Source organism: Blennius ocellaris, assembly GCF_963422515.1.
Source record: "Blennius ocellaris genome assembly, chromosome: 22".
Lineage (NCBI taxonomy): Eukaryota > Metazoa > Chordata > Actinopteri > Blenniiformes > Blenniidae > Blennius > Blennius ocellaris.
Window position 1 is genome coordinate 16769385 of NC_137671.1, and position 26200 is coordinate 16795584.

General features: G+C 41.7%; 2 protein-coding genes across 2 annotated transcripts in view; both read right to left on the reverse strand.

Annotated features, from left to right (window-relative positions):
• Positions 1-799: 799 nt before the first annotated feature.
• On the reverse strand, positions 800-8646 carry LOC308146195 (uncharacterized protein). Its single transcript, XM_080517896.1, has 7 exons — positions 8525-8646; positions 6525-6945; positions 5086-5193; positions 4123-4202; positions 3878-4039; positions 3206-3319; positions 800-3121 (listed from the first exon to the last, which is right to left on the reverse strand). The coding sequence occupies exons 2-7, from the start codon at positions 6937-6939 to the stop codon at positions 3080-3082; spliced, it is 921 nt and encodes a 306-aa protein (XP_080374022.1). The 5' UTR covers positions 6940-6945; positions 8525-8646; the 3' UTR covers positions 800-3079.
• A 4038-nt stretch (positions 8647-12684) lies between these two features.
• dgki (diacylglycerol kinase, iota) overlaps positions 12685-26200 on the reverse strand; it is a gene marked incomplete at its 5' end in the record, with an annotated part of 102795 nt that continues 89279 nt past the window's right edge. The window contains 9 exons of the mRNA XM_080517992.1: positions 12685-13568; positions 17650-17749; positions 17886-17922; positions 20184-20304; positions 20760-20797; positions 21613-21638; positions 23041-23165; positions 23249-23289; positions 23604-23673. Of these exons, the coding sequence (XP_080374118.1) occupies positions 13464-13568; positions 17650-17749; positions 17886-17922; positions 20184-20304; positions 20760-20797; positions 21613-21638; positions 23041-23165; positions 23249-23289; positions 23604-23673 (663 nt within the window). The 3' untranslated portion in view covers positions 12685-13463. The remainder of the gene's footprint in view (positions 13569-17649; positions 17750-17885; positions 17923-20183; positions 20305-20759; positions 20798-21612; positions 21639-23040; positions 23166-23248; positions 23290-23603; positions 23674-26200) is intronic.

Below are 26200 nucleotides of genomic sequence, written 5' to 3' on the forward strand. Positions count from 1 at the left end.
AACCTGCTCACTTTACTGAAACACACCTGGACTCTGTCAACTAGTTTTACTAGTTCGTAACCTGCCAATACCAGTACTGGTGCTGATGGTAGGAAGACATTCTCAATACCTTTAGAGGATCTCATGTTTTAGGGATTCATTGGGGCGACACGCGCCATTACTTTTTTCTTCTAAGTCTGCTCTTGACTGAGGAGAGAGGAGATTAATTATCAGTGATTCCTGCTGCCAGATACAGCCCCAGAAATCACCAAAATTCATCTTTAGTCCGGAAAAAAACCCCATTATAACCAATGAGAGAGAGAGTTTTGGAAAAGATGGGCACATTTTCTTAAATAGAAATTAAAAGCTATAATTGTATTATGGTTTTGATTCTTAAAAAAAAAAAAAAGTGTTGTGCACCTGAGTTTTTACTGAGTTTTGAGTTCAAAACTTGTTCAGTGCAATTTGTGTATAAGATGTGTCAATACACTGAGCAGACCACATTCTATTCTTGTCTTTATTTTTTTAATCTTTGCTGGTGAAGTAATCCAAAAGTAACTAAAAGTTCTCTGGTACATTACTTTTTAATTTTAGTACTTAGTGTAAGTTACTGATTACATTTTTGACAGCTTGTAATTGTAACAGATTAGTTTTCAAGTAACCTTCCCAACCCTGCAGGATTAAACAGTTCAGCTCTCAATCAGACCAGTGACTCATAAAGAGGTTCACCAGGAGCAGCAACACGTACAAACCAACCAACTGAAATGATTTAATTGTTTTCTTTATAAACAAACAGTGGAGAGAAAACAAAGGTTCCCAGTCACTCACAAGTTACATTAATTCACAGGACAAATCAAAAAACGGTTATCTCGGCATCCCCCCCTCTCCCAAGTAAATGTATGTGTGTATGCGTCTGTGTATCTATACGTGTATGCGTATGCTTAGGTGTGTGTGTGGGTTGGGATTAGGGGATGGGGCGGTGGGGGGTGGTAGTGCGGGCCCCCCATAACAGTTCCAACCACACCCAGTGGACAAACCACACACTCTTCCACTCATCGATGACATCTGCTGACGATTTTTCTTGTTTCCTGCTATTGTTCCTTCAATTATCTAAATCAAGTTTTTGTTCTTTGTTTTGTCTCATTTTGTTGTTGCTTTAGTTATCGTTTTTGCTTTTTTGCGCCTACCTGTTAATTTATACTCTTGCTAGAAAATCATGTTACTGTCATGATAGAACTGCTCAGGCTGGTTTAATCCAGAAAATCATGTTACTGTCTAGATAGAACTGCTCAGGCTGGTTTAATCCAGAAAATCATGTTACTGACTAGATAGAACTGCTCAGGCTGGTTTAATCTAGAAAATCATGTTACTGTCTTGATAGTACTGCCCAGGCTGGTTTAATCTAGAAAATCATGTTACTGTCTTGATAGTACTGCCCAGGCTGGTTTAATCCAGAAAATCATGTTACTGTCTTGATAGTACTGCCCAGGCTGGTTTAATCTAGAAAATCATGTTACTGTCTTGATAGTACTGCCCAGGCTGGTTTAATCTAGAAAATCATGTTACCGTCTTGATAGTACTGCCCAGGCTGGTTTAATCCAGAAAATCATGTTACTGTCTAGATAGTACTGCTCAGGCTGGTTTAATCCAGAAAATCATGTTACTGTCTAGATAGAACTGCTCAGGCTGGTTTAATCCAGAAAATCATGTTACTGTCTAGATAGTACTGCCCAGGCTGGTTTAATCCAGAAAATCATGTTACTGTCTAGATAGAGCTAGCGGCTGGTTTAATCCAGAAAATCATGTTACTGTCTTGATAGTACTGCCCAGGCTGGTTTAATCTATAAAATCATGTTACTGTCTTGATAGTACTGCTCAGGCTGGTTTAATCTAGAAAATCATGTTACTGTCTTGATAGTACTGCTCAGGCTGGTTTAATCTAGAAAATCATGTTACTGTCTTGATAGTACTGCCCAGGCTGGTTTAATCTATAAAATCATGTTACTGTCTTGATAGTACTGCTCAGGCTGGTTTAATCTAGAAAATCATGTTACTGTCTTGATAGTACTGCTCAGGCTGGTTTAATCTAGAAAATCATGTTACTGTCTTGATAGTACTGCCCAGGCTGGTTTAATCTAGAAAATCATGTTACTGTCTTGATAGTACTGCTCAGGCTGGTTTAATCTAGAAAATCATGTTACTGTCTTGATAGTACTGCTCAGGCTGGTTTAATCTAGAAAATCATGTTACTGTCTTGATAGTACTGCCCAGGCTGGTTTAATCTAGAAAATCATGTTACTGTCTTGATAGTACTGCTCAGGCTGGTTTAATCTCATAACAGTTGGAAAATATTTGGATCAGTGTGATTACTGTAAAAAATAATCTATTAATATAAAATAGCCCAATTGACAGCCTTGAAAGCATTTCATTTTAGAGGTTAATTACAAGACAAATTGAACCTAAAATTACCTAAGGATTTATTTGCTCAGGTTATAGTAAGATTGTTACGTTTCATTTAAATCATGATACCGTTTCCTAATCAGCATGAACACCGACTTCCTTCAATGGTTATTTTCCTTCCACCCTCGATGCCACAAACCCTCATTTGCCCCTCATTTTTTTAAACAATGCCTCTGTTGTACATTAGATGGCAGTGTTGAGTACCGTTTTTATCCAGCCTCTGGACTTGATGCACCACCTTGTGGTATGAACCGGCACTGCGAGACTAAATGTCACTAAAACAACAAGTCTTGTCTCATTCTGCTCATTACTGGATTCGTTTATATATATATAACTTAGAAATTACATTTTACAGTTCAGATCAGGCAGCATTTGCAGTGATTTAGCCTACAAAGAATCTAACCACATCTAATAAAGTGCAAGTGCTGAACAATACGCTGTCAAATAGAATCATCAATGCCGATTCAACGTTTATCACAGATTAATGATTTAGAATGTGCAGATGACACTGCAGTTTTACTCTCATTTTAACGGAGAAAAAGCAAAAACATCCGAGTTCTTGCTCCAGACACGCCGGACCGTCACGGAGCTGCAGTTTCCACGTCCGGCCTGCAGGGGGAGCTGTGGATCCAGAGGTTTCTCACTGCACCTCGTCGTCCTCGTCCTCTTGGAACGCCGCCTCCTGCAGGGGAAATAAAGCAACCCAGGTTGATGGAGGTTTGTTTTCGCGACGCGTCCGGCGGTTGGGAGGCAGAAGGTCACGTACGTATCCACCCTGCTGCCGCGCCCACGGCGAGTAGAAGTCCTGCAGGTATCGAGCGCCGTGGTCCAGCAGGCGGTTCGCCGGCAGCATTTCCATGGCCGACAGACGACTGGTGATCTGACGGCAGAAACACGTTTAGCCACTGATCAGACACAAAGGACCTTTGACACTCGGCTCCTTTGAACCAGGAACTAAAAGACTCAGGATCCAAACTAACAAGACGTTTGACTTGTTTCACTTTAGATTTAGCTTCATTTATTCTCCTTTCAATGTTTTGCTTCAGCTTGAATTATTTTCAATATTTGAAGATATTTTCACTTAATTCAATTAACACCTGAACATATTTTACACTTTAAGTTCTACTTTAATGTTAAACTATGCAAAAACAGTCAAATATGAATAATCATTATGAATCAATTAAAATATGATTACATGTGTAAATCCAGAGAAAGACATGTTCAAGATGTGAAATTATATTTTAGTTCACAAAAGTCACAATTGAACAGGCTTACATTGTCTATTAATTACTGTAGAAATAACTTACAAAAGGATTTGATGTAAAGAATGTAGACATTGAGCAGAATTCCTCAGTGTGCTTCAGGTTTTCCGACAGGAAGCTGTTGTGTTGCAACGCATTTTTTTTTTTTTTTTTTTTTAAAGAAGCTTGACGTTTACCTCGCAGGCGACTGCGATCTGCGTCTTGGGCGAGGCCTGTGGCCCGGGAGCGTCGGGGTCACGGCTCCGCAGGCCCATCCGGCTGAGGGCGGCGTTCATCAGCGACCTGAAGAAGCCGTAGTTCCAGAAGAGCTCGGCGGTGATGTTGGCGTTCTTCAGCTCCTGAATGACACCACTCAAACTTTTACTTTCAAACACTTTCATGCTGAGGCGTGAGCATCTGGAACATTTAAAACGTAGAGAACCTTCTCATAGAGTCGGTCTCCAGACTCTCGGAGCAGCATGGCGATCATCACCTCCACCTCCCGGGAATGACTTCCTGTCACTGGGAGACATGAAGAAGAGTAGGGGGGGGTGGATAAATGACCTTTTTTCCCAAAACCTTCGTGTAACAGGTTTATTTTGACCTTATTTATATATAAAACACACAAGTAACCTGCATTTTCAATTTTGGTTCTGCTACTGCCTGCTACTGGCATGTTTTGATGTACTGCGTATATCACACTTTTTTCAGCTATATATGATAATGGACAATGACTGTCTCAACATTGTGTACAAATATAGTGATTACTTGTTTTATTTATGAACTAAAAGGTATGGTTTATACTAGAACACACCAAAAAAAAAATCAATAGCATGCACATTATTAATGATTATAATGGCTGAACAGACAGTCTTTCCATCGCGGCACGGAATTCTGTCAAGGTAACAGTGGATCTGTCAGTTGTTTTCCCCAAAACTGTCTTGAGGTTGTTGCCAAATTGTTCTGGTGATTGTTCTCTTTCGTCCCACAGTGGCAAATATTCTGAAAACTTGGCTACTTCTACCTAAAATAAACAAATGAAACATTGATTAGCATGACAAATGTGTGAATGTAATATATGATACGTTACTGTTGAGCCATTAAATCACAAAACTTGTCAAAAGTGGCAAAATTCGAGAAATTCGCCCAAAACGCGGTTTTCCTTATATGGCCAGTAGCAACCTGAAAATCAAAAAATGATATTATATATGTGATTTGTATATAAATAAGGTCAATTTAAACCTGTTACATGCAAATTCTAATTTTATCCACCCCCCCTAAGAAGAGGAGCATGTCGACATCTCTCTCTCTCCAAGTACAAAGCGTCACGATATGGACTTCGGAACTTTTGTGCCACAAAAGTGAGAACGCTGTGAAGTTCAACACATTCACAAAGGAGCCTCACCTTCCGGAGCGTCCGCCTCGATATCGGGAGGAACCAACGGGATGTCATCGGCGAGCGCCGTCAGTCTGCTCGCCACCACCGCCAGCGGGTCATCGCCTTCGGCCTCGTCTGGAAAACACGCACCAACCGAAGAATTCATTTCCCAGGAGGGTCAGTGAACACATCACGATGCGTTCAGGAGCTTTAGGCACTTTGAGATTCATCGATGTAAAGGAACACACAAAAGCCAGCATTATTCAGATTTATCTCGGAACACGTTCACGTAATGAACCAGCAGTAAAACAACAATGGAGCATCTTTACTTTTCATTTTAACGAGAATTTAAATGTGATTCTATTCATACTTGAATAAAATTTAAACAAACTACATTTACTGATTCAAAAGCTGTTGATCTGCGGGTTTTTCTGATATTTATACCAGTTATTTAAAATAGTTCTTTTACATTATATACTTTCTCAAAGACGATGTGCCTCAGACATTTAAATTACACAGAAATTAAATCCAATACCAGCTTTTGACAATGTAGACAAAGTACAAAGACAAACTTAAATTCATCCGCAGTAAGTGTATATACACGCACGCACACACACACGTGTATATATATATATATATATAAAAACACTAAATGTACTTTTACTGATTTACTTTTTTCTTCAGAATCTGTAGTTTTATCCAAGTGTTCACTGTTCTGATGAATAAAGACTAAAATAAGCTACGATCCATCTAAAGAAAAATACGAGAATCAACAGTCTGCAGGTTTTACTTCAGAAGAAGAAACTGGTTTGAGTTTCACATCAAACTCAGGTTTCAAGTTGAAGTAACGCCCGTTTTGTGCACCAGGGGGCAGCAGAGAACCAGCGGATCTGATCTCAACTAAAAACGTTTTTAATTCATTCAATGAATATTTAAGAAATCTGCCCTTACCTCGTCATTGCCCTTGTTCACTACCATGTTCACTGAAGCCCTTTTATTTCCTGAAAAATCACTTTGAATCACTTCTCCTTGAAATTCTAACCTGGAAGTGTTTTGATGATGGTGTGCAGCACATATATCAACGTTTAACACCAACCTGCTGCCAAGCTGCCCGTTTGTCTTTTTGTTGCTGCTGAATATTTACATTTCCTTCATGATTAATAAAAGAATCACGTGTTGATGCTTTCTGATTAAAACGTTTCTCTAAACATGGACTTCATCACTCCACAAAGTGAAACAACAGCCGGAGTCAATAAAGTCAGATTGTTGTGGAGCAGTGGTTTGGCAGATTTGATTCCGCGGCAGTTTGCACGTTCTCTCTGGGCGTTCAGGGTTTTTTCTTCAGGCTGAAAACGTGTTTGAGGCAGTTTGGTGTCGAGACGAACTGGTGATCAAACCCCGGAGGATCGATGAGGTTCACGTTTTGGTACTTTTTACTAAAAAGACTTTACGACGCGTTTCTGTACCTGGTGGTTGTTCGGGAGCTTCAGGATGTGAACATCGGTCGTCAACACGGAGTTGATTCTTCGCCGTCGGCTGCGGCTCTTCGGTTTCTTCACTTTGAGGTTTGACACATTTAAAGATGCTCGGCAGTCGTTTCCATCCCTTCTTCTTCCTCCTCCTCGTCGTCGTCTTCTTCTCTTCTGTGTCGGTCTCCGTCGGAGCGGACCCGTTGGCGTCGCTGTTCTGTGTGGTGCCCTCCTTCGAAGGCGCTTCGGGCTCTTGAGCAGGTCGGCGCCTCGCCGCATACGCCCTCAGGAGTCGGAACTCCACCGAATCCTTCATGCTGCCAGCGTCCAGCGGAGACTCCAGGTCTGAGGGTCCAGCGAGGCTGCTGTGGTGGGACAGAACGTCGTGGATCTCCACGTGTCCGTTCGCCATCGCTCACTGTCCACAAGACGCCACGTTACTCAGACACAGCCAGTCCCACAGAGCAGACACCTCAAGCTCCCAAACCAATTACATCTCACGTTCATTCAACACCAAACCAGAAGCCTTTCAGGAAAATATTACTTTGAAAATATGTTTTATTGAAATTTTTCCATACCATCTCATTATTACATAATAGAAATTATTTTATATTTTCAATTATTAAATTAAAACTTCCATATCGTTTAAAATTCATTGCACACTAATTCAACTATTTTCACAATTTCTTGAACTTTTACTCTTCATAAACCTCGATTATGATTATTTAGAATGCTATTTTTAGTTTAAGTGCAGAAATAACTGACAAACTACTAACGTTTAAATTACATCCAATTTGAGGTGATATGGTCTGCTGGTTACTAAATCTCCAGATCAGGTGGAAACATCAACAAAACCCCAATTTACCTTCATTTAAATACAAAATGAAACTTTATGGCTTATAAAAAGTAAAAAAAAAAAAAAAGTTTAAATGCAGCTGTGTCGAGTTTAGCGTTTTGTTTTGTTTTGAATTGTCCTCAAATGTTATTTTAAGTTTAAAGTTTGATTTGCTTGTTTCAAAGTTCTCAACTTAATTCAATTACAAAAGGTCAAACTTATTTTAATAATAGATCGACTTAAAACCGACTTCTTTGCTTTAAATCGTTTTTAAAAAACTACAGTTCTGAGAATGTTGAACTCAAACAAACTTCACACAGCTGTCTGAAGTGTTGAATACAGTTTTTAAAGCAGCTTTTCCTTTCAATGTGACATGTAACGGAGCTAAACCACGGCTGTGTGAAGTTTAGGGAAGTGGAATTTTCCCCCCTCAAAGTGTTGAATTGTAGATTTTAGCTTCAATATTATAATTAACACTTACACCACAAATCGATTTAAAACCAACTTTAGACAAACAGTTAAACTGTAGCTGTGTGTAGGTCGATGTGTTGAAAAGTTCATCATTGTCCTGTTATTCTAAAGTGTTGAATTAGACGTTTTGAAAGCAGATGTCAGTTCAGATGATTCAATTGAAACTAAATTCAACTACAAAGTGAAACATGTCGATTTAAAACCAACCTTTGTGCAATAAAGTTAGAAAACTGCAGTCAAAGTTTAGAATTGTGACCAACTGTGGTTTTTAAGGCAATGTAGATTAAAGTCTGAAGGTTCTTTCATTACCTGTATGAAATCTAATTCAACTACAAACAGAAAACCGAGTTTAAACGCAATCGTGTGAAATAACTTTAGATTTTAATCGAAAGTTTCGTTTACATTCGATAAATAAAGCTCTTTTTAATGTTTCAATGGAACTTAATGTTAATTAATGAACTGCAGTGACATACTCACTTCCGTCACACAAATCGACTTAAAAGCCAACTTTTGTGCTTTAAAAAGTTTGAAGATTGCAGCTGTGTGAAATTTTATTTGTTACAGGTTTAAACCTTGAAAGTCTTTTTCAGCACATTTAGTTTCGAACGTTTAGACGCGACACACAAACACTCCCTGACAAACTCCACGGTCTGAAGCAGATATATTGAAAGACACAAACAGAAATACTTACAGTTCAAGTTGTGAAAAAGTCGTCAACTGACGATTAAAATAAAACAAAAATTAAAACTCGATGGACGGTGAGAATGTTCTTTCCGCGTTTGAAGAGACGCCACGACAGCCATTAAATACGCGTGCCCACTGACGTCATCACGTCGACATCTGACGCAAGACGCACGGAAACGCAGAATTGATTTATTAATTAAAAAAAAAAGATTAAACACAAAAATAAAAAATTACCCTTCAACAAAAGAGAAAAAACACTTCACTTTTTCTTACTTAAATAAATAAAACAAATTATAAGTAGTTTCATCCATAACAACTCAACAAATGCTTAGAGTCTGTTGTCATAGAAGTTTCCAGAGTGAATAAACTGTGGTTTAGAGAGAAGGAAACTGAAACCTGGTTTTGTTCTGACTGAAGCCTTAAAAATAATCCTAACAATGGGGAAGTGTCAGGAAAAGATGAGGAAATTCATATGTTTTAGCAGCTATGAGTATCAAACAAGGCTCAAGTAAAAAAAATGTAGTTTGTTCACAAATTAAAACATTTTGTTTACACGTGTTTGGATCATTGAAGAAGACAAACATTACTCTTTACATGAAGTGATGTCTTCTTCCAATAGAAATCAGTTATGAAATAGTTGCAGGGCTTTTGGTTCACAGCAGTTCTGTGACTCAGATCACATTTTTCTTTTACTCAATCTGAAAGTAACCAAGGTAAATATCGACAGGGGCTGAAAGGACGAGGGGTAGGAAGCTGAAAGCTTTTCAAACGCTGAGTTGCTTCCTTTAAGGACTCACAAGCAGAAATAAATTAATGGAAAAGATGTGACTGAAGATACAATTTTGAAGAACACAAGGTTCAACAGAGGGAGAAAAATGAAAAGGGTAAAACTGTTAGAGTCTACATCGTTGCTGAAAAGAAGAAAAAAACTGTTTCACTTCACAATTCACTGAAGAACTTTCGTAGAGATCATTGAACTTGATATGCATTACAACTTTACTCTTTCATTGGAATTCCTTCAGGTGGCAGCTTGTAGCCGTGGGACCTTTTTCTAGTGTATCATCTGTTTAACAAAGCAGTAAAAACGAACGGTGGCGGACACATTTGTTCTCATTGACTTATGAAAGCCAGTGGAAAAGATTTTCAGACCCGATCTAGCATGTGAATCTGAATATTTCCATTTGTATCCTCAAACTTGTGTGCAACACAATGAAGGGAAACACTTGTCAGTCAGTTTATATTATTATATAACTGCACTAAAATGTATGAAAACGTGTGTAAACGTTCCCCTGGAAGCGGGAATGTTCTGTGAACATTTAAGTACACTCCAACACAAAGTGTGTTTGCTTGTGAGGAAGCTCCTGCCGTGACTCAGTTTACTTCACAGCCGCTGGAGGAATCTCTGCCAGTGGCAACACCAGACGTGAGTCTGCACGCCATCATGTGGGCGGAAGTTCAAACCCTCTTTAGGTCAAAGGGCACATGAAGATGTGTGTTGAATGAGTCTCAGTCCTGCAGCAGGTTGATGAGTCAAGGTATGAATGTGTGACGGGAAGTTTCACAGTAACAGGAATAGAAATGGGGGTCAAAGTTTAAACTTAGTTAAACTTAAATTCTAAAAAAGCAAATAATTCAACAGTAAAACTATGATTTCATTAAAGCAAACGTTTTAGAGGTGAATTTGTTGTAGTTGTGATTGAGATTCATTCTAATGATAACATAAGGTTCAGAATTAGCAGCAGTAAACTATATTTGAGGACTTTCTGGCTTTTTTAAATTAAAAAAGTAGCTTTATTAGCAGAAAAGTTGTGGTTATTGACATGTTTGTATACTTACCAAGTAAACTTCTTGATATAATTCTTGAATCTTAACATTTGTAAGTGACAGCCGGTTGGTTGACATTTCTTTAAGTGGAAACTAAAACAAAAATCACCTCTTTTGCATCTAAACGTTTACGAAGTGCTTCAACAGTGGCTGCAGGAACAATCCTGAGCATCAAATAAAAGAGAAGAGACAAAACAACAGCATCACATCTTCTTTTAACAAATTATGAAAACAAAACAGACTTCAAGTAATCCCACCATCATTGTCACCCTCATAACATCATCATCGTCAGCAGAGAAATAAAAGAAATACAAAAAGCAACAAATAAAAATAAACAGCCAACACTTGTCCGACCTCTGGAAGAAACTCAAGTGTAAATCATTTCAAACTATAATGATTTAATAGTTTAAACAACATAATGCCTTTTTTTTTATGTCTTTACCAGAAAATAATCCCGAAGAGGTAAGAAACAGTCATGCAGTGTGTGTGTGTGTGTGTGTGTGTGTGTGTGTGTGTGTGTGTGTGTGTGTGTGCATGTAATCCCCGTTCACACAGTTTCCACACACTGCTCTCTCACCTTCCCTCCAGGTGGACGTGGAGCCGCGGCAGAATCCTGCAGCATCAAAACTCTGAGAGAAACAACGTAAAGGACATTAACTGTCTCACTGTTGTGTGACGAATGAAAGACTCGACTTGATTCAGACACGAAATCAGGAAAGACTCGCGTGAGTTTTTCTTGATTTAATGCCGCGAGAAAAGTGACACTGGTGGAATGAAGTGGACTTTTGATCACAAGTATGTCTTGAAGAAGTCACCAAATTTACATTTCTTCCCTTTGTCCCTCAAACTAATAATTGTGAATTGTTAAAAAAAAAAAAAAAAAAAAAAAAAAAGTGATACTATGCATGTTTCAACTGTTTAGCTAAAACGTTGTTGCTGCTAGTTTGCAACCAGCAAAACATCTTTTCTCTCCAGTCGCTTCACCTGACTCATGACTAACTTTAAAATATCATACTGTAAACTTACAAAGAAACTTGAACAAGTTCAATTATGGTCTTTTTGTTTCAAATGACCTGAAGCAGGACTTTGTGCTCAATGGATAATGTTTTACAGAAAACAGTGAGACATTTATCTGATTTGGAGACTTTTTAAGGTAGAAATAGTGAAATCTGATTTTGATGTGGACAATCTGCAACTGAACTATCACAGGGTGAACGAGTGGTTCAGAACATGTTTTATGTCGACTTTAGACCTTTAACATACAAATGGATTTACTTCAATGTAATGAATGCCCTGGAAAGAGTTCACACGACACAGGTTTGAGATAAATAACTTCAAAAGTTGACTTTGTACTTCCATGCTTCTTCTGGCAAATTGAACCACACTAGTTTTCAATAACTCTAAAATATCTCTACAAAATAAAAACACTGCCATGATCAAACACTGAAGCAGTTTCCTTCTTTAGGTGGTTAGCTTGTTTTCGAACGTCGAGGAAAAACACCTCAAGAAATCACCACTGAAAAACGTATGATGGGTCTTTTAGTCGCTACTGTTTGTTTTGGAGTTTATGAAACTTGTGAACATTTTCACATTTATTACAACAGAAATTGTATCCAGAAATCAAAACATCCATAGAATTGACATTCACGTGGTGCTTTTAACTAAATATGGAGCAAATTCTTTAACTTTTGAATTAATTGGAAAGAATTCAATTTTAATGTCTTATTTTTTTCCCCAACAACTGAAACCACCAAATGTAAATTAAACGAGTTAAACCAGTCGTTATGTAACACTGTGACTCATTAAAGCTGTACATTTCTGTGACCTTTCGGTTTTGTGTGATGCCTCCTGCAGTGCCTCCACACCAATGGTTTATAAACTGACTCCAGTTTAACAGCTTATATCAAAACAACGGTCGCTTCAGTCCGTCAATGTTCATGCACAACAAAGAAAAGAGACTCAAATAACAAGACAATCATATACTCAACCAGCACTGAAGTAAAATTGCACATTCGATACTGCTCAGTGCCAAACGCTCGACGAGGATGAAAACATTAATGTAATGTAAACCATTCATAGAGAAATGCTAAATAAACAACACCTCATCTTTTCATATTGCATTCAATATGGCTCAGATTCTTCTCTCTTTATGAATGAATGACACACACACACACACACACACTCTCCATGAAGCCTTGTCAGGTCCAGAGTACCAGACACACACGCAGTAAATAATTGAGTGAAAGTAATAGATTTATACAGATGACACTGACACTCTTGTGTTGGTTTGTTTGTTCTGGTCCCGTCTCAACGTTCAGTCAAGTCCCAGTCTTTTCTGCAGAAACCATTTGACAAGGTAACATTGTTTTCACACATCATGAGAAGAAAAAAAAAAAAGTCAAATGTAAAAACTCAAATTGATTAAAAATCTGATATATTTTTTTATTCAGTTTTCTGGATTAACCATCTGAGATATCAGGCTTTTGGGAAATTGTTTCAAATTTAGTGTAAAACGTGACTTTAAGACGAAAAAATTCAGTTTCTAATGTCTAATTCTCTGGATTGATGGTAACAGATATTTTTTGTGTGTAACCAGAAGTTTGAGTGGGAAAGTTGATGTGTGAGTGTCGTGGCCGTTTCAAAGGTTTGTGTATGAATGAGGACGTGGGAACCAAAGGAAGTCGTTCATGTGTGGAAGTTTGAAGTGGTGGACGTTGTGTGACACTACGTCAGTGTAATGTCTTTGGCACGCAGGTTTTCAGGGATAAACACAAAGTTAAACCTCTGACATGTTTATATTTCAAAGCTTCACTTGAAACAGAGAATCTCTCCTCAGATAAACGACACGTGAATCTCATGTTTTCATGGCGGCGGCGGCGGCTCGAACTGCACTTGCATCCTGATACCACTCCGAGTCCTCCGATCAGTCCATCAGCACAACCAATAAATAGAATATGAATAAATAAATACAAATAAATATTTGACCGGTGAGTCTGCTCTGCAGTGCTGCCGAAGCTGGAGGCAGAGCTTCCCCTGCAGCTCAGTGTGTCCGAGGAGTCCAGTCCAGACTCGTTCCACCTGTTCTCCTGTTCTCCTGTTCTCCTGTTCTCGCGGCGAACGCCTCACACAGCCGTCTCCAGGTCCTCGTGGGGGAGCGGGGTCTGTGTGGAGCTCAGGTAGGTGGCCAGCTCCGAGTCTCCGTCCGCTTGGTCCGCTGGCGTTTTCCCCTGAACCACAAAGACACACGTCAAAACAGGTCAAATATTCAGCCTGCGGGACAAAAACAGCCGATCGAGGGTCTGGTCAGGCCTGCTTGGGGTCAGGTGCAACCCGCAGGATGTTTTCACAAGAGGTAGAACATGTTAAAAGGTTACTTTAACACACTTACTAAAGAAGTAGCAGCTGTTTTTAATTGCTTTGAATAAAGTTGCACGATACTGAAACACAGATCAGTCCCGAGCATCGGAGGCGAGCTAGCTTCTTAGCATAGCAGCATTAGCTTTGATAATTTAAGGCCCCGTTTCCTCGTTTTCAGAAAAGTTTTACGTTTACAAAGCAACACTTTAAAAAAGTCAATTGCAGAAAGGTTGAAAACGATGTAGTTTTCATGTTGGGCCACCAGTTGGCACCGTTTTTATTTTGTAATGAAACCACACACACATGCAGCAGAGAACAATAAGCTATAAACATTAACACTGGGAGAACACGGACATTCTGGTGGACAGGCGACCAAGTTGGATTGTTATGACGGTGACTGTCAAAATAAAAGTACCAAGTCCAGGAGAACATGGACTGGGAGTCATGACACGATGGAGGAAACACTGTCCTGATTGTCCATTTACTGAGCATGTGCAGAAGAACTAGTTACTACAGCCGTGGTGCTTCAGCTGCTCTTCAAAAAAGTTGCGTTTTTGCCTGTTTCCATGGCAACAGAGTCCCAGAGTTTTCAAACAGCTGTGTTTTTAGTAGCTCAGAGCACCAGACCTCCAAAACTCTAAGAATATTTTGTTTTTTCACTTGAAATCAGAATCAGAACCAGAATCAGAATAGTTTTCATTGCCATTGCTTGTAAACAGGTTCACAAACTAGGAATTTTTCTTGGTGAGACGTGCAACATTAAACATAAAACATATAACACAGGGTTTAGATAAAAATAGCTATAAACTTTAAGCTATAAGGCTTTTGGGGCATGCATAGGAATATAAAAATAAATAAGCTAAAAATAAGAGGTAAAATATGGTAGACGACAACAATGGACATAGAACAACAGGATGGATTTACATACGGTGCATAAGGTGATGAAGTGATATAAAGTGATACAGTGATAAGTGGTGCAGTGGATCTTAGTGCAATAGAGCAGGTTACAGTCTGTACCGAGTCATTAAGTCTCTGTATTGTTCATGAGTCTGACGGCGGTGGGGAAAAAACTGTTCAAGTGGCGGGATCTCTGGATCTTGATAGACCGCAGCCTCCTGCCTGAGGGGAGAGGGGTGAATAGTCCATGTCCAGGGTGAGAAGGGTCAGCAGTGATCTGACCCACACGCCTCCGGGTCCTGGAGATGAACAGGACTTGGAGAGATGGGAGCTGACAGCCAATCACCTTCTCAGCAGCACGCACAATGCGCTGCAGTCGGTACTTGTCCCGGTCTGTGGCCCCGGGGTACCACACTGTGATGGAGGAGGTGAGGATGGACTCGATGATGGCCGTGTAGAACTGCACCAGCATCTTGGTCGGCAGCTTAAGTTTCCTCAGCTGCCGCAGGAAGAACATCCTCTGCTGGGCCTTCTTGACGAGGGAGCTGATGGTTGGCTCCCATTTGAGGTCCTGGGTGATGGTGGTACCCAGGAAACGGAAGGAGTCCACAATGGAGATGGGGGTGGGGGAGTCTGTCAGGGTGAGGGGGGACGGAGGGGCTGTGTCTTTCCTGAAGTCCACGACCATCTCCACTGTCTTCTGGGCGTTCAGCTCCAGGTTGTTGTGGCTGCACCAGGACGCCAGCCGGTCCACCTCTCTCCTGTAGGTGGACTCATCACCGTCAGAGATGAGCCCGATGAGGGTGGTGTCGTCCGCAAACTTGATCAGTTTAACGAACTGGTGACTGGAGGTGCAGCAGTTTGTATACAGGGAGAAGAGCCAGGGGGAAAGTACACAGCCCTGAGGAGTCCCAGTGTTTGTAGTCCGAGTGTCCGAGACGATCTTCCCCAGCCGCACGTGCTGTCTCCGGTCCGTCAGGAAGTCGGTGATCCACCTGCAGAGGGAGTCGGGCACGCTGAGCTGGTAGAGCTTGTCTCGTAGCAGTCCAGGGAGGATGGGGTTGAAGTCCACAAACAGGATCCTGGCGTAGGTTCCTGGGGAGTCCAGATGCTCCAGGATGAAGTGGAGGGCCAGGTTCACTGCGTCGTCCACAGACCTGTTGGCTCTGTAGGCGAACTGCAGCGGGTCCAGGAGGGGGGCGGTGATGTCCTTGAGTTGTGGCAGGACCAAGCGCTCAAAAGACTTCATGACCACAGACGTCAGCGCCACCGGCCTGTAGTCATTAAGTCCTGTGATCCGTGATTTCTTGGGAACAGGGACGATGGTGGACGATTTGAAGCAGGACGGCACGTGGCATGACTCCAGAGAGGCGTTGAAAATGTCTGTGAAGACGGGAGCCAGCTGTTCCGCGCAGAGTCTCAGGGTGAAGGGGGAGACCCCATCCGGCCCGGGGGCCTTCCGCGGGTTCAGTCTTAGGAATTGCCGGTGCACGTCCTCCTCGCGGATGGAGAGGGCAGAGGGGGAGGGAGGGTCCATGGCGGCCTTTGATGAAGTGCTGGGGTTGTTGACGGTGGGGGTGGTGATGGGGGGAGTGTCTGCAGAGGTGTGAAGAGCTGATGGGCGCTCGTGGCGGCAGTAATGTGTATTCAGACCCTGTGCGAGGGACAGGTCGTTCAGAGCCCTGGGGGCCTTGGGCTTGTAGTTGGTAATAGCCCGAAGCCCCCGCCACACTGCCCCAGAGTCGTTGCAGGAGAATTGTTTTTGGAGTCGGGCTGAATATGCAGATTTGGCTTTTCCCACTTCCCTGCCAAAGCGGTATTTGGCCTCTCTGTACAAGTTCCTGTCTCCACTCCTGTGCGCTGCCTCCTTCTCCTTTCGTAGCTGTCGGAGTCTGGGTGTGAACCAGGGCTTGTCGTTGTTGTAGCAAACCCTGGTGCGTGTTGGTATGATGCGCTCCTCATTGAACTGGATGTATGAGGTCACAGTTCCCGTATACTCGTCCAGGTTGTCAGAAGCAGCCCCAAATGCATCCCAGTCAGTTGTCTCCAGACATGAGCGCAGCTCCTCCACAGCCTCAGTGGTGGACTTCTTTGTTGTGCTCACTACAGGTTTAGCGAGTTTCAGTCTCTGTCTGTATGAGGGGATTAAATGAACCAACACGTGATCTGAAAGTCCAAGCGCAGCGCGGGGGACTGCGTGGTACGCGTTGCTTATTGTAGTGTAGCAGTGATCCAGCGTGTTCTCCTCTCTGGTAGGGCATTTGATAAACTGTCTGTACTTGGGTAATTCCTGGCTCAGGTTCCCCTTGTTAAAGTCACCAAGCACGATAACAAGAGAGCCCGGGAAAGTCCGCTCCGCATGCAGAATGTGCTCTGCGAGCGTGCGCTGGGCTTCGAGCACGTCTGATCCCGGCGGTAGAAAAGCCGCCACCATAATAAATGAGACGATCTCACGCGGTGAATAAAATGGCTTACAGTTAATGGTGAGATATTCCAGAGCTGGAGAACAGTGCTGGGAGATCAGAATGCAGAAATATGAGTTACTATGGTTGTGGTGTGCATGTGCAGGAGTAGCGTTTCAGAAAAGTTGCATTTTCACTGTCTACACGCTTGAATGAGACTCAGAACAGTTTTCAAAAAGTTGTGCTTTGGAAAATCTATATTCAATCTAATGATAAGGCTCCAGCTGTAGCAGCTAAAGTGGTGAAGTGGTTGGCCCTCCTTGAGTTTCTTGGGGGGAGTTTGCATGTTCTCCAGGTGCTGTGGTTTCCTCTCACAGTCCAAACTCTTGTGTTTCAGGTGAATTAGTGACTCTAATCAGCAGGTCATCAATATCCTCATTTGTTTTGTCTGGAGTTGCTATGGCGATGCCTCTCATCATACAGTAAAATCTTTCTGCAGACATGCTGGAATGACAGTGTGTGTGTGTGTGTGTGTATGTGTGCGTGTGTGTGTCTCACGCCCAGTAACTCCTCAACACGGTGGATCATTCACTCTCATGTGACTCGTCAGGATTTACAGGAAATGTGACGACTGCTGGGAAAACACGCCTACCTGGAAGTTTGTCTTGTGCAGCGATGCACCGGCCTCCACCAGCAGCCGACACACCGCATGTTGCTTCTCTGAGGCTGCTTTATGCAGGGCCGTTTCCCCTCTGTGCACGCACACGCACACACACACGCACACACACACACACACACACAACAATGTGTAAAGCTGAGGACACACTAAATGAGTCAAATTTAAACAGTTGTTAAAGCAAATCTTCCCAGAGAGTTAATGCAACGTACTTTTCTCGGTCTGTTAGATCCAGAAGAACCTTTGAGCCTGAACAAAGAGAAACAGGAGAAACACAAGCAACTGAAAACACAGTAATGATGTGAGAAAACACATTTAAAGGATGTATTTCTTCTGTTCACAGGTCCTGCAGATGTTTTGATGTGCAGGAGGCTGATAATAATCTTTCATCACAATCAGAGACAGAATATAACGGCGTGTGGGACTGTTTCCGTTCACGACCTGGAGAGCTAAGAGCGAGACGCCACATATGATCTAATGAAGGTCAGATTAGATGTATGGAGATTTCATGATGATTTAAATTCTCTGTTGTCCATATAGGAGATTATTAGGGGGTGTTCACATCCCCCCCATTGGATCTGGACCAGAGTTCTCTTCAGGGAGTTTCTGGGAAAAACCATTTTGTTAGGGCGTCTCAAACGCTCCCCCGAAATCCCCTTGAAAACATTGTCCTCAGTTCTCATGTAAACTGGTGGGGTGAGAGAGCACAATGCATTCTGGGTATAAACCTGATGAATTGGAAAAAGCAGAGGCGGAAAGAAAAAGTTGGTAATTATCTTGTGGGCAGAGAGGAAGAAGTAGTGAGGAATACGGTGAAGTGCAAACCACAACAACAAATCACTAAACACAACAACAAATTGAAAAACACAACAACAAATTGAAAAACACAACAACAAATTGAAAAACACAACAGCAAATTCAAAAACACAATAACAACTTGAAATACACAACTGCAAATTCAAAAACACAACACAAATTCAAAAACACAACACAAATGAAAAAATACAACACAAATGAAAAAACACAACTGCAAATTCAAAAACACAACAAAATGAAAAAACACAAAGACGGTAACTTAAAGGGAAAAGGTCGGTACCAGTTGGCAGTGAGAGATAGCTCTGATTGGACGACGGGACAGAACCACTTATGAACCGGAGGTCATTTCGCTTGTGGCGCGTTTAGTTTCAAGAGGAGAAAATACCAGGAAGGAAAGGAGGAACAATGTTTTGCCCAAGCTGCGGGAAAGAGTTGGTGGAGGAGTCAACAAACTTTTCCATGTTTTAAAATTCGTGCTCCAGGCGGAATAACTTCTGGTTCAAAGGCTGAACGTCTCCGTCGTCCAATCACAGAGATCGTCTGCTGCTCTTCCATTAAAGTTAATGTCGTTGTGTTTTTTCATTTGCTGTTGTTTTTTCATTTGTTTTTTTTTTCATTTGTGTTGTGTTTTTCAATTTGTTGTTGTGTTTTTTCATTTGTTGTTGTGTTTTTTCATTTGTGTTGTGTTTTTCAATTTGTTGTTGTGTTTTTTCATTTGTGTTGTTTTTCAATTTGCAGTTGTGTTTTTCAATTTGCAGTTGTGTTTTTCATTTGTGTTGTGTTTTTCAATTTGCAGTTGTGTTTTTCAATTTGCAGTTGTGTTTTTCAATTTGCAGTTGTGTTTTTCATTTGTGTTGTATTTTTCAATTTGCAGTTGTGTTTTTCATTTGTGTTGTATTTTTCAATTTGTTGTTGTGTTTTTTCATTTGTTGTTGTGTTTTTTCATTTGTGTTGTGTTTTTCAATTTGTTGTTGTGTTTTTTCATTTGTGTTGTTTTTCAATTTGCAGTTGTGTTTTTCAATTTGCAGTTGTGTTTTTCATTTGTGTTGTGTTTTTCAATTTGCAGTTGTGTTTTTCAATTTACAGTTGTGTTTTTCAATTTGCAGTTGTGTTTTTCATTTGTGTTGTATTTTTCAATTTGTTGTTGTGTTTTTTCATTTGTTGTTGTGTTTTTTCATTTGTGTTGTGTTTTTCAATTTGTTGTTGTGTTTTTTCATTTGTGTTGTTTTTCAATTTGCAGTTGTGTTTTTCAATTTGCAGTTGTGTTTTTCATTTGTGTTGTATTTTTCAATTTGCAGTTGTGTTTTTCAATTTGCAGTTGTGTTTTTCAATTTGTTGTTGTGGTTTGCACTTCAGGGCCACCGTAGAAGAAGACTCATTGATCTCTGGTCTAAAGACTATATATTGTAGTTGTTTTTGGCTAACCATTAGCCTTGAGCTAACAAGCCTAGCCACCACGGGCTATAGCGGCAGGACTTCTTGCTTCGGCCCCGACCAATCAATGAGCCGTGTTTCTTCTTTGCTTCCTCTCTGGTCAGAGTTTGTTTCATGCGATAGTGACCCCAAACAACAACAGCTGTTGTAATTGCGTGACATTTTCAAGGCAGTTTGGTCCGGTCTCAAAAGTGAACGTGAACGCCACCCGAACCAAGCAAAGAATGTGTGAAAGGCCCCTAAGAGCTGCTTCAGGTCACCTTCTTTCACGATGTAGCTGACCAGCTCTGTGTGTCCACCCTGTGAGGCCATGTGTAACGCCGAGCGGCCTGCAGAGTCTCGCACCAGCAGGTTGACGCCTCGTCGCACACACTCCGACAACTGCTCAAAATCACAAACACATTGGGGTGAAGGGACGGAGACATTTTCCTCTTTACATCAGCTTTAGATAAACTATTTATCATCCAGACTCAGGAACTCAAACGTCCTCTTCCCTCTGGTTATTCTGGAATAAAGAAGGTTTGAACCTTTCGTGTCAAATCATGTTGTGTTGCTGTTATGGTATCGTTTTAATCAAACGGCCTGATGCATCAGTCATGGTGTCAGTCTCTGGGAAAACATTCACCTGAAACAAAGAGACTTCCTGAAGCTGAAATCAATCCAACTGGTTTAAACTGGAGCTGATAAAAGGAAGAGAAGTCTTCAACTGGTAAAACTGGTTTTTATTGTGTGTGTGTGCGTGTGTGTGCGTGTGTGTGTGTGTGTGTGTGTGTGTGTGTGTGTGTGTGTGTGTGTGTGTGTGTGTGTGTGTGTGTGTGTGTGTATTGGGTCATTACCATGGAAAGATCCCCTGAAGCAGCAGCCGTCAGCAGCTCTGAAACACACACACACACACACACACACACACACACACACACACACACACGCACGTGGTGGATGAAATCATTTTCCTCTTTTCTACGGATGACTTGTGTTGTTGTGGTCGATGGTGACTCAAGAAGGTCAGATTTCCTTCATTTCAACACAAGTGAATAATACAATAAACTTAAACTTCAGGTTTTTATCAGTGAACACATCTTTCTCTTCCATTATATTCTTTCTTTGTAAAGCAGAATGTTGCTCATGTTTTGAGCCTGTTTTTTAACATTTAAAGTTATCTAATGATAACAATGATGTGAGAATAACTAAAACATGCTTCTGAGTGAATCAGATCAGGATTACTTGAGGACAGCTCCAGCCATGCAATGATGGTTGCCTACACAATTGCATTATGTCATTTTCCATATCTGTGGACAAAACATTAGTTTTTTTTTCTTATTCCAAGCTGGGACTTTTGTTAATTTTACAAATTAAGTGTTCACAGTGGCATTTCTTCCTCTGAGATTCAGTCATGAACGAAAAACATCCAAACGCCTTTCACTTTTTCACTCTTTCACTTTCAGCCTTTTGGTTTCACTTCCAAACAAGTGGTTTCAATAAAACCCCCAGCCAACCGGCCGCTCAAGTTACTTCCTCCGACGAGGCTGGTTTCTAGAGTGAGGTGATGAACTTGGAGCTCAAGAGCAAAGGTGACGGAGAAAAGTTCATCATGAGGAAGGTGAAATAAAACATGAACGATTCTTATTGAAACTTCCCTCATTTAAACTACATACCAAAAACACTGTGTGTGTGTGTGTGTGCGTGTGTTACCTTGTTCATCAGCTGTCAGCGGCGTCCTACAAACAGATATTAAAGACGACGTTCATATTTGAATGAATAAATAAATGAATGAATGGATTATATGTTACAGTTACTGATACAAAAGCTTTAATTTTGCGCGTTCAGCTCATAGTGCTGAAAAGTTCACAAGCTTTTACAGTTTCTGCAGCCAAAATGTGTCTGGGCTGAAACCAAGGCTTATTGTTGTCTCCCTTAAGAATCATGAAGTTACTCTGGACACCAGCAATACAAGAGAGGAAAAATCTGAGAAACACTCAACACAACAGAGGCAATACAAAAGAAAAAAACTAAAACTTCCTAATCATTTACGATTTCAGCCATTTTTTAAGTCCATTCCATAAAATTGAAACGTGTTTTTAATATTGGTTCTCACATTCGCTCTTTCAAAGGCACTCAGTCTTCTGATGTTATAAGTATTTTTTCTACATTTAAATACAATGTGAATACTGTGTGAAGCCTTATTTTCCACTCAAAATAATATTTCTAATGTTTTTAAGTATACAATATCTACAAATTTTAAAGGTGCAAGAGTCTATAAAGAGTTTATTTGTGGTTTCTCGATAGGAAGCTTCATTTATTATTTTAATAATTCTTTTCTGGAGTTTAATGATGCGTTCTGTATTTCCACAAACCTCAACACAACAAAGTCCTTTTTTTGTAAATAGCAATAGTTTCAGATATTTTTTTTCATAGCTATATATTTATAATAATAATTATAATTTATCATCTAAGATTATCCCAAGGAATTTAGTTTCACGCACTCCTTCAATTCTTACTCCATTGAATCTCACAATTTGTCCTAACGCCACCAAACAACATGAAGCTTGTTTTATGTTCATCTGATGATAGCTGATTCATATCAAACCATTCTTTTAACCTGATCAACTGCTTGTCTACTGTTGTCGACAGTTCTTTTATGTCTGCCCTTGAGCAAAATGCATTTAAGTCATCTGAAAATATTATACATTTGAATTGATTAAATATTGTATAGATATCATTCAAATGAAGTATAAATAGCTTAGGTCCCAATACAGAACCTTGCGGAACATCATACGGTACCTTTCTAAAATGTGAATGTATTTGATCCAGAAGAGAGAATAAAACTTAATTTGAGGACAGCACTTGGTGAAAAAAATATAATAAAAAAATGAGTAAATACAATTTGTGACTCGAGTAAATAAAAGTTTATCTCTTTGTTGAAAAAACTTTTTTAATTCTCTTCAATGAGTTTAAAATGAATCTGCCAATTTACTGTGTTTCATATTAAATGATATAAAACTTGTTAAAATAGGTAAATAACTGACTATGAATTGTGGCTGTTGAAACATGAAACACGTGATTTTAGCTGATATCTAATCAGAAAGCAGAGATGGAAGTGCTGCGATGAGGCGCTCGTACCCGGCTGTGGGCTCCACCACCAGGTCAGGCATCCCCGTGCAGGAGGAGTGGCTCACCACGGGGGCCTCGTGGTCCAGGATGAAGACCTCGTCCTGGCAAATCTCCGTCACAAAGTGGAGGTGCTCCTGGAAACCAGACAGAGAGGATGGAGTCTGGGGTTTCTGCCGCTGCAGTGCAGAACGAGCTGCGAGGAGATTGCACCTCTGACCTGAGCCTTGTCGATGCGATAGAATCGATCTGCTGACGTGGCTGCAGAGGAGAAACACAAGCAGAGGTTTCAATCATAAAAACACCACGGGGGGTCTGGAGTCGTCTCAAATTAATTTCAGCTCTTTGATGAAACCTGCTGAATAAGGAAGACGAGATTTGATCGTAAACTGACATGAACAGTTTCTCTGAGCGTTTCACTGCTTTGACAGATTCAGATGTTCAATAAGGCCACAGACAAAATATCAGCGTTCAGAAGAAACATTTCTCAATATTTATATTCATAGTTCCTTTTTTGAGCCTCTGATGTGAGTTCAGTTCAAATTTAAACATTTCGGCTTTTCAATGTGACTTACAGTCCAGGAAGCTCCAGCTGGGAGACAGACGACTGGTGGAGCTCGTCCTGGGGACGCCTCGGCACTCGTCCTGGAGACACAGAGAGAGAGAGAGAGAGAGAGAGAGAGAGAGAGAGAGAGAGAGAGAGAGAGAGACCTTTGAGCTTTAAACAGTCCTTTATTTTCTCATTTTTTATCTTTTCAATTTGATTTGATTTTAAAAAGAAAACTCATACAAGGATAGGAATTGAAAGTAAAAAATAAATAAATACTTATATACATGCAATGAAAAACCACACAGACACACACACGCACGCACGCACACACACACACACACACACACACACACACACACACACACACACACACACACACACACACACACACACTAGAAGTGCAGCAGTAGTTCTTCCTGCTCTATGGCACACAGAACATCACCGACAGTCCAAACAGAAACAAACTCTCTCAGATTGGACACTGTTCTGTAGAAGGTGAACTCCACCCTGAGTCCTGCAGCCACCAGGCCTCTGAAAACCTGCAGAGCACCATCAGAACCTACACCCTGGCTTCTGTTGCGCTACGATGACCAGATTCCCATTTTTGCCTGTCCTATCAGGAAATTGACCAGACAGATGTTACTGCGTTGGGCTGCAGAGTACTTTGGTCCAAATATGAAGAGGGTGCTGTGGAAAGCATGGCCTAACTGGTCAACCACTGCTGCAGCAGAGCAAAGAGGGAACTCAGTCTCTGACAGTGCAGCCAGAGGTGATCCAGGGTTTCCTCGGATTGGCAGAAAACATGACTGTTCGCTTGGGGATTGAGTCGTGCCACATGTCTGTTTGTAGCGACAGCCCCATGTACCACCGTCCACTGGAGATCTGCAGTGCGTTTCTCAATGGGGGCTTTGTACAGGGACCTCCAGCTGCCTCTGGATGAGGACCCGGGTGCCAACGTCCCAGACCACCTGGACTCTTGGGCACCAGTCAGCGACACACAGTTCCTGACCTTCACTGTGACGGTGTAGAGGTCCTTATTCTTCAGCTCAGAAACATCAGGGAGTTTTGGTGTAGCGAAGGAGAGCAGAAGTCCATGGTCCACCTCCTGCTGACTGACTGCAGCACTGATGGACAGCTGTGGGAAGACGGAATCCATGGCTGTTTGGTGGGATGATGCTTCCTTCCCCAGGGCCTCCCTGAAGGAGCCAGGCAAAGCTCTCATCACCTCCTCCAGCAGTTTTTCCACCAGTCTTTGTAGTTTTAGCCTGGTCTCTTGACTCAACCTGGCTGCAGTCTTCCACTGTCCCGCCGTCCTCAGGTCCCCCAGCTTGGTCAGACCAGCTGATGTTAAGGCCCTCTGTATGGTCAGGGAGTGGAGTAGCCTGGCCTGGAGCATGGGGTTATGGAACAGTGGCTCATCTCGTATGTTTTCAAGCACCTGGGAAGGGTCTCTCCGGACATTGAACACAGTTCTCCAGGCTCTCAGGACTGACTGGTAGAAGACTGATGTGTTCGATGGATCCACTTCAGCCAGATTCAGGAGGAACAGATGTTTGTTATAATTGAAGTTCCTGATTTTTCCCAGCAGCACAGATGCCGTTTGTGTCCATGTCTGTTCCTGGTGGTACAAGTAGCGCTGTGCAGTCAGGAGATGGAGGGTCTGCAGCTGGCTCTGTAGGTTGATTAACCCTTGACCTCCCTCAGCCAGGAGGAAGGTACAGGACAGAGGCTCTGGTCCAGTGAGCTCCGCCCCAGAAGAAGTTCACCAGTCTGGTCTGTATGTCCTTTATCAGGGCTGCAGGCGGTTCTAGCACAGTGAACCGATGCCAGAGCATCGAAGCAGCCAGGTTGTTAGCAACCAAAGTCCTCCCCCGGTAAGACAGCTGTGACTGGGTCCAGGTCTATCGAGACAATCGGGCACTGACTCTCTCCGCCAAAACCTTCCCAGTTCTTCTTTTGGAAGTCATTAGTTCTGAGAAAGACGGCAAGACACTTCATTCCCTCAGTGCTCCACTGCAGCCCAGCAGGTAAGTTGGCTGCTGGTTGCTCCACTGCCCCAAAAGGAGGCCCTCACACTTGGCCCAGTTCACTTTGGCTGAGGAGGCCTTCTCACATAAGGTGAGTTTATTCTGCAGGGTCTGGTTGTCTGCCGTGTGGGTAATAAAAACTGTTATGTCATCAGCATAAGCTGATAGCGCCACAGTTCTCCCACTTCCTGGGATTGGTAGGCCTGGCTGACTGCTCCTGAGCTGAGTCAAAAGGGGCTCAATGGTTGTACAGCATCCCGGACAGGGGACAGCCCTGCCTGATCCCCCTCTGAACAGGGACTGGTCGACTCAGACCCCCCCCAACTTTCATCAATACAGTGGCACCTCTGTATAGCAGTTTAATCGCGGAAATAAACTTGTCCCTATCAAAAGCTTTCTCCTGGTCGACGGAGAACAGTCCCACTTTTAGCTCCTCTGACTGTGAAATGTCAATAATGTCTCTCATCAAGAAAATATTGTCCATGATGCTCCGCTCTGGGACACAGTACGTTTGTCCCACTGTAATGATGGTGTCCAGACAGTCCCTCAATCTGTTGCCAATACATCTGGCTATTATTTTGTAGTCTGTGCAGAG